This window comes from Poecilia reticulata, linkage group LG10 (assembly GCF_000633615.1).
Source record: "Poecilia reticulata strain Guanapo linkage group LG10, Guppy_female_1.0+MT, whole genome shotgun sequence".
In the NCBI taxonomy this organism is placed as follows: domain Eukaryota; kingdom Metazoa; phylum Chordata; class Actinopteri; order Cyprinodontiformes; family Poeciliidae; genus Poecilia; species Poecilia reticulata.
This window is the reverse complement of record NC_024340.1, coordinates 31,967,680-31,979,600: the sequence shown is the minus strand read 5'-3', so window position 1 is coordinate 31,979,600 and position 11,921 is coordinate 31,967,680. Positions and strand designations below refer to the sequence as shown.

The following is an 11,921-nucleotide window of genomic DNA, read 5'->3' as shown; positions in this document are numbered from 1 at the left end:
GTCCAGAACCTGACGTTAAGTCCAGAACCTGACGTTATGTCCAGAACCTGACTTCAGGTTCCCTCATACGAATCTCAGCTGCTGGTGGAAACCCTGAATGTTTCGTTTGAGTCGTAAAGCAGCGCTGAGCCCAGGATTTTTAAATGTGTTTTATTTTAATATCCTGAGAGCTTCCTGCTCCCTGGTGGCTGATAACTTTCATTTTATTTGTTAAAGAAAAGGAACAATATGGAAGCTTAATTATGGTGTTTTTGGGTTTATTGCTTAAATATTCTCATTAGTCTATATGACGATCAGCAGAAAAAACTAATCTGGGTTTTATGGCCAGCAGGATCGACGCTGTGTGAACGATCAGGTTCTGGAAGATATTTGTTTTCTATTGATCATTATTTATTATTTCACATTTCCAATCATTGTTTCTACGCATGGTTGTGTCGGATGAACTGAGTAATTATTAAACGTTTATCAATGTTTTGATCGTAGTTTTATTGTGACAGGTTGTGGGTGGAGCCTTGTTGCCATGGCGCCGGGTTGTGGGTGGAGCCTTGTTGCCATGGCGCCAGGCGGTGCGTGAACATTGGTTCCTGAAAACGTTTCATAAAGAAACTGTTTAGATTTGTTGCTGCAGCTCACAGTTATTGATTTGGATGAATTCATCTTTGGTTTAACCATGAAGCATAAAAATTACAGATATACCTGCAGGTAGACGAACAGATATTTACCCAAACTCTTCATTTTTCCAGACTCTGTATTTAGAAATGAAATAAACCGAAGTGGATGATTGTTGGCTCTTCCACACTGACAAAGTTTTTCAGATTATTTTCCACCAAATCCATGTTTATAAAGAGAAACCTGGAGAACTTTGGTTCCTCTGATTTGATTGGCTGTTCGTATTATCAATTAAAGAAAAGGCCAAAGGGAAACGTCTCCTCATTTCTTTATTTTCCTTTGATTTTATGTGACAGTGAGCTGAAAGGACACTGATTCAAAGGTTTTAACATTTCTAGTCATAAGAATCTGAAAAGTGTGGCGTACTCATCTCCCTTTAACCTGCTTTAAACGCCTCATCCTAGTGAAGCTGTTGATCTGGGTGATAAAACAAAGTGAATCTCCTGAGTGAAAATAAAAACAGTTCAGATGAGAAGCGTGTTTGGAAATAAACTTACATTTTCTTGAGGCTGGGCAGCTTCCTGAACGTCCCAGCAGCTTCCAGGACGGAGATTTCATTGTCGTTTAGCCGCCTGCGGAGAACAGGGCAGAGATGGAAGTTAGATTCATTTATTTTCTGTTTCACATGCAGCCAGGAAACAGAGCTCTGAACTATGATGCAGCGGAAAACAAAGAATGGTGAAGAAATAAAAAAGAGGAGGAGGAAGAGCGATGAATCTTTTCTATGTAGTCATCAATAGCCGCATCGCCCAGAGAAAACAGCTGGGCAGATAGCAAGCCAGACATCTGCTTTATTGAGGTCATTTGTACTAAAAAGGTGCTGCTAAGAGGATGCACTGTGTGTGTGTGTGTGTGTGTGTGTGTGTGTGTGTGAACTGCAGGATGAAAGTGAAAGCTCAGCTCCAGGGACTCTTTCTAATGAGATCCGTGGCATTAAAACACGGAGCAACCTGGATGAAGTAAAACCAGAATGATTTATACAAACTGAAGAGTTTTGGTGGAAATGATGCCGTTTCCTGCTGCGGTTCATCGAAACGCTTCACATTTTCTGATTAGTTCACCGTCCGACCTACAGCCGAAGAGGAGCGGATCATCTTCCTCTTCAGCGAGAAGAACCAAATCAGCAGCTCGGATTCCCTGACAAAGCCGTGAGGACACGCCTCTTCCTGTTTGGAGGACACACCTCTTCCTGTTTGGAGGACACGCCTCTTCCTGTTTGGAGGACACGCCTCTTCCTGTTTGGAGGACACGCCTCTTCCTGTCCATTGTTCTATAAAGTCCAGTTCAGTTGTGAGGTGTGAATGCTAATTGACCTCTGGTTTTCCAAACCTGGGTCTGGGTTCGGTTTGAATGTGAACGCCAAGCGGACCAGAGACCGCTCCAGAAGCAGGAAGTGGACTACAGGGCATTCTGGGTAAATCCAACCAAAGCTAACATGTTAGCCTAGCGCTAGCAGCAGAAATCCTCCAACCGCTAAAATCCTCCATCTTGTTTCCATCTGGTGAAGAAGGAAGTTGCTCTCAGTGTCTTCAGAGGTTTTTGTGTCGTTTCCTTCAGTGGTTCTTGGTGCAGCGCCCCCACAGGCCAGGAGGGGAACAGGTTGGTTTGACTCAGAGCCACAGCAGATGATGAAGTTCTGGTCGACTGGACCATCAGATGGTAAGCAGCATAAAATGTCACAAAAAAGAAAACAAGAAAAGAAAATCCAAGTTAGGCAGCATGGTGCCATACTTCACAGTTGGGATGCTTCCCCTGGCTTATGGGTGTAGCGACAGTCATTTTGTCCATCAGACCTCAGGAAGCGTCTCCAGAAACAGTTTCTATGTTCTTTTAGGAGAGATCTATTCATCCAGACGTAGCGGCATTATTAACATGAATGATCAGTTTCTGTCAGTAGAAGAATATTCTACTGATCTGACATCATCATGTCAGAACTGATGTCTGACAATACTCAGTCTGATGGTGCCAGACTGAGTATTCTAGACTGACATCATGATGCAAGGCGATGCTAACATGCATGTGCGTCAGCCTGCAGATGTTTTCTGTTTCTTACAGGTCGGTGGTGTGTTCAGGGATGTGCGGAGGAATCCGGGTCAGTTTGAGGTTGGAACAGTCCACCACGGTGCCTTCACAGCGACATTTCTCCGGACACACCAGATCCTGGAAACACTCCCCACTCAGCCGGCTGCGGTAGTCCTCCTGACCTGCAGGGGGCGAGCCACATTGGAGGACACAGAAACAGAGAGAAGGAAGAGGGGAGGGAAATTAAAACCAGCAAGAAGACGGAAAAAAATCAAAGCACTAAACTGAGGAGAGAGCTGTGGATTCAAAATGTTGATACAAAACATTCAGAAACTTTAAAAAATAATTAATCTTTTGGGGAGAAACATGAACATCCAGCAGACACACGACCTTTAACCCCGGAGGAGTTCACCTCTGTTATTAAACAAGTCTTATTCAATGAGGAACATGTACGAGAGCAGCACGACCAGCTAACAGGAAGTGGTGCTGTGCTAAGAGGAAGTGAAGGAGCAGGAAACAGGAAGCAGGAGTCAAACTGAAGGAAAGTGCAAAAAAATTATATTTTAACATTTTTAAGGGGAAAAAACACATTAAAATGAAAATCTGCACCTGTAACCAGCTCTGTGAAGTTTTACCGTCAGTCAGCGCTGAAATTTGGAATATCTGATGTCAGATTATGATTGCGCAACAAAGATGAAGCAGATCGTTCTCACGGCGTCAGAGGAGTCAGAGCCAAACCCCTACAGGCTCCGAGGCGTGTGATTGGCCGGGAGAGGCATGTGGGCGTGTGCCGCGCGGTCCCTGGCGCTTGACGGAACCATGTGATGTCACAGTAGGCGGGGCCACATGGTTAGATCAAGCACAAGAGACAGCTGCAGAACCAATCAGAATGAAGGTCCACACAGGAGGAAGGCGGGACGACAGAGAGCTGCACCAGTCAATCAGGGGCAGAGAGAGGTCAGGGGTCAAGAGGAGGAGGAGGAGGTGGCAGCAGGGGACGGGGGGAGCACAGGAAGGAGAAGCGACAGACAGGAAGAGCTGAAGCAGAGGCCGCTGCCTCCAACAGGGCGTGGCAAGGGGCGGAGCTACAGACGGCGCTTAGCGAGAACCGAAGCAGTCGGGAATTTAAACCTGGGAACAACAACGGGAACCTGACGGGGAACAACCCTCTGACAAGACATGAGCCGGAAACAGATCTGAGACAGCGCCGCCCTGCTGGCAGGAAACATGCAGGAGCTCTGTAAGAGGCTGGAGGCGGAGAAACGACAGAAATGATTTCATGTCAGAAAGTCTTCACGCCCCTCAGACTTCCTGTCACATGGATCTCACAGTGTAATAAATGAAAAACAATAAAGAAGCAAAGCAGGTTATTTAGTGGTAAAATAGATTTTCTTCCCATCTGTCATCTCCAGCTCAGGCAGACTGGATGGAGAAAATCAGCTTTTCATAGATTCTCCTTTAAATTCAGGTCTGGACTTTGACTAGGCCGTTCTAACACCTGAATCTGCTTTGATCTAATCCAGACGTCTGCAGCCTTTACCCTCCAGAGTCCAGCTAAGTGAACACAACCTTTAGAATAAAGAGATATTTCTTAAAATAATGTATTTTTTTTAAATCCTAATTTCTTTGCTATTTTTTTTAGTTTTTTAAATAAAGAAAACATACAACTTTCACAAAAGAGAGAGGTGGATAAATTTCTATCATGTTGATATTGATGAAAGAAATATGTAAAAATGTGAAGGAAAATAGGTGTTAAAAAGTATTACTGGTACTTTTACTCCTTCCTTGGTGAAAATTAAATCTAATTATTTCTCGAAATACATCAAAGTCTAGTTTTTAAAAATTGTTTCTTCATAATTTTTAGAGTCTCAGGTTTTCTGGACGTTTATCAAAGTCTGAAAAACATTTGATCATATGACTGTTTAACCATATTTTCAAATGTATCGATATTTATAGATGCTTTCTTTGAATAAACAGAAGCTTCTTATCATGATGAGAAGTGGTAAACAATAAATGTCTGGTCCTAGATGAAACATGTCTGTGTCTGGAAGGATCCAGAGGGAGGATGACCCCTGACCCCTGAAGAGCAGAGCGCGGCGCTCACCTGTGCACCTGAACTTCTTGCCCTTGACCTGGCTGATGCGTTTGTTGGCCAGGCGGCGCGGGTGGCTGCAGCGTGCGCCGCTGGTCTCGATGGGATTGTCGAACAGGAAGTCGGCCAACCACTTCAGGTGACAGTCGCACATGAAGGGATTCTGGGCCAGGTGTCTGGAGACACACAGGATGACAACAACAACAACAATAATAATAATACTGCATGAACAATGTTGCTGTAAATATATTCCAAATATGGATTCAAAAATAAACCTCAAGTCCTCTTGCGGGATGTTTTTCACATTTCCCATCATTTACTTTAATTTCAGAATGACACCATTGTTCAAGATGGCCGCTGTTTTGGAGCCCGTTTAGCCAATTATTGCCATAAAATGTTCCCCATTTTCATGACCTGAATAAACTTTGTCACATCATATATTTTCCAGTTTGGTCGTAATGTTCATTAAATGTTAAAGTGATAAAATGAAGCAGAAGCAGAAATGGAGGACTTTGCAGTCAGAGAATCTCAGATCAGTCGTCAACTGGAAGAAGATGAGACACAATCGTCTAAATCAGTGTTTCTCCTCCCTGGTCCTCAGGCCTCCTGTCCTGCAGGTGTTTCCTTCTGCCACCTGAATGGCATCTCTGGGTGATTAACAGGCGTCTGCAGCACCTGATGGCCATGCAGCCATTTGAATCAGCTGTTCTGGAATAGAGGCTCATCTAGAACATGCAGAGCAGGGGGGCTGTGAGGACCAGGGGGGAGAAACACTGTTCTAAATGGTTAGCATTAGCTTCTGCTAATGTTTGTATATGTTTAGTGGCAGCTTTAGCATAGCTAAGATTCTTGTCTGGCAAATTGGCTATTAGTGAAGCTAATGTTGTGGTTAGCTGTAGCCACCACTGGTAAAAACTACAGCCAGTTTTAGTGCAAACATTTATTCTCCACTACTGCCATGGCAGCCATTTTGTAAAATGTCCACCAGATCAACAAAATATGTAGGATTTCTATGGTTCAAAATATGTAGGCTATGACTTGACACCAAACACATTCAACTAATTGACAATTTCAGTGCAAAAATTATCTTTTCATGACAACCATGGTGGCCATCTTGAAAAATCTAAATATTATCAGTAAGTACGATTTCAAAGGTCCAATAAAGTATGATTCGACACCAAAAGTATTTATCTGTGATAAATATTGGGACCTTTTGTTAAAAAATGCATTACTTTGACGACCATGGCGGCCATCTTGAACTTACAGAGTCTTGATGGAGCGCAGCGGAGCGAAGAGGCCTTTACTGATGCTCTGCAGCTTGTTGTCATACAGAGACAGGAGGTTCAGGTTCTGCAGGTCCTGGAAGGCGTTCACTCTCAGACAGTTGATCTTGTTGGCGTTCAGTAATCTAAAACACCAACAGTCAAGAAAACAAGCAGAACATTATGACCACTGAAGGTCTGCTGTGGAGTCCAACATGGTGACAGCAGGTCCAGGAAGCTGTGAGGAGAGGATCAGTTTGTTTTTAAAAAGTTGGATGTACTAAATGATGCAGCGTAGAAACATGAGCCTTGCATCGTTTTCTCTTCTCTTTATGTAGCATCATATTCTCTTGTATTTATTTAGCTAGACAGCTTAACATGCTAAATATACTTGAAACTATGACATTTAAGAATGAATGATTAACATGGTGAAGACATGACTTTTAAAAATAAATCATCTTTTTCTGCTCATCTTTTAAATAACCCAAATTACCGCTGTTCATTTTTAACTGTGTAATTTAAAAAACAAAGTCATTGTTCGACTCGATCTCTGTTTTCTTACATCCTGACTTTTGCATTTCCACCTTGCATCGATCTCCTTTGTTCTGGTGTCGTGAAGCTAAAATGATGAAAATATTTCAGTTTCCTGAAGACTCACAGTAGCTGCAGGGAAGAAAGTCCATCAAATATTCCTTTAGGTAGCTCAGCGATCTTGTTGCCGTACAGAACCCTGTGAGGGACAAACAAAGACACAAACTCAGCACCATGTGAAACTCCTTTATTCAGTGACTTCCTGACTGCTTTTCTCTTTTCCTGCGTGTTGGGATGCGTGGCGCACTTACAGTGAAGTAAGCGACCGCAGTCCGCTGAAGGCGTCCGCCGCCACGTCGGAGATCTGGTTCTTGCTCAGGTCTCTGTGGACAGAATGAGAGTACGGAAAAAATTGCTAACAGGATTCAACTTGTCAGACAAACGATCGGAAACATGAAAAACAACGAATCAGGAGGAAAATCAGAGAGCAACAAAATCTGAAGAGACAGAGCTGAGAAAACAGGTGGGAAGAGGGAAATTAATAGATCCATATGGATTATTATTGTGTGTGTGTGTACGTGTGTGTGTGTCTGTCTATGTGGTTTAACATGCCTTTTGATTTGAATACATACATTACTGGGACCTAGGTGTAATACAAGGACAATCCCAATGTTCATATTTGAAGTTTTCAGTATCTAAACAAAACTTTGTCTTGTGTGTGTCTGTTTACTCACATTCTCTTCAGCTTTTTGTAGGCTGTAAACGCTCCTGTCGGGACGCTTTTGATCAGGTTCTGCTCCAAACGGCTTCAGGAAGAAAAACATTAATCAGAGAATCGACTTTAAAGGCTGAACTTTCATCACATAAAAATAGTAAAACAAAAACAGAAATTTGTTTCAGTATTATTGCAAGCAAGGAATATAGTTCAAAAATTGACATTTGGAGAAAAAAAAGCATTTCGAAAATTAAAATTCAAAAAACTTCTCAATAAAAACATTTTAAAGTTGAAAGAACACTAATGCAGTTGTCTATTTCTTCCAATTTTATTTTTCTATCAGGATTTTTTCATGTATTTAAATTTTTTTAATGTGTTTTTTCTTATTTTTTTATTTTATTTTGTTAAAGTTTTACATTTGGAATTTTTTCAAACAGACTTTGTTCCACACAGCAGAAAGGCTCGCTCCTGCTCCACACTGACCAATAGAAATGCATCTTTGACTTGTTTTTCAGAGGAAGGATGAGGCCCCCGAAAAGAGAGGAACGCAAACTGTAAAATGAGATTTGAAAAATAAAATCTGAAAAGCAAAAATTTAAAAAAATAAAATCTGAAAAACAAAATTATTAGAAAACTAAATCCATGAAGCAAAACATTTGAAAAGATAAAATCTGAAAAATAACTAACTCCATAAATGTAGGTTCAACTATTGCAAATACATCTTAAGTTAATATCAAAATGTCTATTTCTGTTTTATTTATTGAGAAATAAGTCTTGTTTTTTAAATTAATCTTTTTCAAGTTTTTTTTATTGATTCTTTGCTTGCAAAAATATTGAATCCAATCTTCCTTTTAGCACAACTTGAACACTGCAACAGTCTTTTCCAGTGTCCGATCAGATCGGTTTGAAGCAGAAATCAACCGAGAAGCAGCTTCCGTTGCTGCTGTTAGCAGATGTAGCTGTGTGGCAGATTTACAGACGTCCAGAAACACATCAATACAAAGGTTCCCAGCTGGGATTTTTGTATGGAAAATAAATTTAGTTAGTTCTGTTACTTTCAGTTGATCAAACTGGGGATGACAGTATGCTGCAGGTTCACCTGGTCTCCATAGCAACCATTAGACTCTGTTTTTCCTACCATCACAAACATAAATTCTCCTGGGACTTTAACTAGACCAGGGAGCTTAGAACAGAGCTCTGAGTTGAGAACGCGGTAAAAATAAACAACGGCAACCGCTGCATTGGTTCTGTGCCATAATTATTAGAAAAGTTTTTCTACTTTATCAGTTTTAGCTGAAAACAAACTAAAAGTTCAGCTCAGAGGTTTTCAACATTTAGTTGAAGATTTAGCTCCAGATGTAAATTTCTACATTTTACTTTCAATAAATCTCTGAATGTCATCAGAGTGGATGTGAAGGTGGAGGAAGAGGAAGAGAGGAGGAGGAGGAAGAGGAGGAGAGGATGGAGGGAAAAAAGGACAGCAAAGGAGAAATTAGAGGAGAGAAAGTGAAGGATGTGGTGAGGTCCCAAGGCCGGCCACAGGGTCGGCTGTCAGGATGATGAATGGAAACTAATCCAGCTCTCCTCTTCCTCCCCTTCTTCCTCTTCTCTTCACATCCTCCTCCATTCCTCCTTTTCTCCCTTTATCCATCCATCCATATCTGCCTCCTTTCTATCAGTAATTAAGATAAATCTGAAACTGATCCGATTAGAATGAAAACCAAAACATCTTCCTGGTTCTAGTTCTGACCGCATTCATCTACAGTCAGTAAAGCTGATTTCTATTCAGACTCGGAGGAAACCAGAACACTTTGGTTCTGACAGAACCAATCAGAAACAATCCGACCCGAGGAGCCGACTCCTGGCTGAAGGAGAGGCTGAAACGTCTCCAGGGTTTAAAACAGAACAACCTCAGAACAGGTGAAACAGGAAGTGGGTCACACCTTGATGAAAACAGAAGCTGATGGAAGCAAACAATGGCGGCAAATAAACACATAGATCATTAAAGATCATTAAAGAACTGCTGATACGTCAAACTGTTCAACTCTGCGGCAACAACGTTCATCACAACCACTCCAAACAGACAGGATGGCTCTGTGAAATGCCACAAAACGCAGCAAAATGTTGCAAACAGCTAATTGTAGCAAAACACCACGAAGCGCTGCAAAATGTCGAAAAATGCAGTAAAATGCCACAAAAAGAAAAAGTTATTCTTTTAGCCTAGAATACATCTAAAATAATCATAAGTCAAACAATAATACAAAATCATTTCCAGGCATTTATAATTAGTACCAATAACAAGAAGTTTGTTTTACAAAGTAAGAGTATTTTATTTAATGAAATGTCTGCTAGGTGAGGAAAAATAAATTTATGCAGTTTGTTTTATATCAATGGTCACATTAGGAGTTGGAAAAAGAACCGTGGTAGAAATGTCCTGCAGAGTTTCTCCTTCAGTCACAGAGCAATCAAGCAGCTGTCCTCTGCACAAACAGGCCGGGGACGGCGATCGATACGGATATCAAACATGTCCCCTGGTGGAACGCGCGCGCGTGTGCGTGTGTGTGTGTGTGTAACATCAGAACTTCAGGCTGTTATTGATGCGTTTGAGACATTTTTCCTCCATCGTGGTACTAGCTGTGGGCAACATGGACTTAAAAGTTTCATCATGATATTTTGTGTTAATATTGTGAAAACAATAAAAGTGACAATAACTATTTATGACTTCTTTTTTAGAAAACTGTGTTGCTGTGACAATAGCTGACAAATGTGGACAAATCTTTGTCGATATTCCACTAATATCAAACAAAACAATTTGCACATGAAAAAGTTTGTTTACACAATAAATCATTAAAGTTTACAAAATGCGCCATCACCACCAATTACTTCCTGTTGCTACTGGTTTACACCAGTAGCAACATCCTGTTGTTCATCATGTGACTCATGATGTGAAAAAGTGTTTCTGTTGCAGTTTTGTAAAATAAATTTTGATACACCCAAAATAACTACCCCTTCCATCGCCAAAACTTTATCAAAAATATTTCTAAATCTTTCACATTACGTAACTCGGCTTGCTTTTTGGAAAAAAACACAACAAAACAAAAACGTTAGCCACTGAAGAATTCAAGATGGCCACCATGGTCATCAAGGGAAATGTTTTTTTTGGACTAAACATGTCAATATTTATCACTGATAAATACTTTGGCTGTCAAATCATTCGTAACTGGACCCATAGAAATATTTAGGTTTTTCAAGATGGCCACCTTGGTCATCATGGAAAACAAATTTTTTCTCTCAAATTGTTGTCAAATCATTGCTACATATTTTGAACCACAGCAATGATGTATATTTTCTTAATCTTGTCTTTCTTTTTTCTGGTGGACATTTTACAAAATGGAAAATACATGTCTGAACTAAAATCAGTATTAGTTATTACCAGTGGTGGGCACGGCTAATCAAAAAGTTACCTTCACTCACCCCTAATTCATTAAACAAAAATCTTAGCTACACTAACGCTAAACTACTAAACAAGTAAATAAGCTATCAGAAGCTAATGCTAACCCAATAAGCCAGAGTGAAAACCTGATCAGCTGCAGGGAAAGTGAAATGAACCCAAATAGCTTACATTTCCACGATGCCCTCTGGGAGGTTGGCTGGGATCTCCGCCAGGCCTTTCCGTCGGCAGTCCACGATGTTGTTGTTGCAGCTGCAGCTGGGGGGACAGACTGCGACCTGAGGAGCACACGCCCTCAGCTCCGTCTGCGCCGGACCTGCAATCAGCGATGGACAGCTAGTTTCTGCTTCTTTCTGAACAGTTATTTTGCGCTCAAAGCCAGAAATAAAAAAACAATTCTGCAGCCTGGAGCTGTGTTTCTACTTCCTGCTGTAGCTGAAGTTTCATCCATAATTCTTCATATTTCAGGATATTTCTTACTGCCGGGTTCGTCTCCTCAGAATGAACTTTAATCTCGGGTGGTGGCTGCTGTGTTGATTTTGAGGCATAAAAACCTTTTGGGAAAACATGCAATCTCTTTGATATGAAAAAGGAAGAAACTGAATCTTAATGCTGCTTATTATTTTGGCAAAATATGCACATAAAATATGAGTGGATATTAGCAAGAAGAGAGCAAAGACACAGGAAGCAGCTGAGAAGGAAACAGAATAAAAGGAAGAGGCGAAAAATGCTGAGGAGCTGTGAAGAGTCCTGCATGACATGAAGAAGAAAAGACGAGGAGGAATGACGAGATTTTAAATCAATACTTAACGTTCATGTTTTTTATTCATGTTTCAATGATAAGCAGTTCTTCAATCACTAGATGGCATCAGAGCTCAAACTAATCAACAGCAACAAACTGACGCAAGCACACCGGGATTCCGACGGAGAGGCGGAAAAGTTAGTGACGGTGAAATAAAAAATGGCGGAGTCTTTCTGGTTTAAAGTCGACGCATTGAGTGATGCAGGCACTAGCAGCTTGTGAGCCATCCGTTAACTGTCTGTTAGCCACCAGTTAGCCATCTGTTAGCTGTCTGTTAGCCATCAGTTAGCCATCCGTTAACTGTCTGTTAGCCACCAGTTAGCCTTCTGTTAGCCATCTGCTAGCTGTTTGTTAGCTGTCTGTTAGCCATCAGTTAG

The 11,921-nt window shown here is 41.2% G+C and overlaps 1 protein-coding gene across 1 annotated transcript in view; it reads right to left on the bottom strand.

The window, feature by feature from the left end:
* Positions 1-11,921, bottom strand: part of slit3 (slit homolog 3 (Drosophila)) — a 222,596-nt gene that overhangs the window by 54,556 nt on the left and 156,119 nt on the right. Inside the window, 8 exon segments of the mRNA XM_017307210.1 lie at positions 1,167-1,241; positions 2,723-2,873; positions 4,796-4,959; positions 6,048-6,191; positions 6,704-6,775; positions 6,888-6,959; positions 7,311-7,382; positions 10,914-11,058. Of these exon segments, the coding sequence (XP_017162699.1) occupies positions 1,167-1,241; positions 2,723-2,873; positions 4,796-4,959; positions 6,048-6,191; positions 6,704-6,775; positions 6,888-6,959; positions 7,311-7,382; positions 10,914-11,058 (895 nt within the window).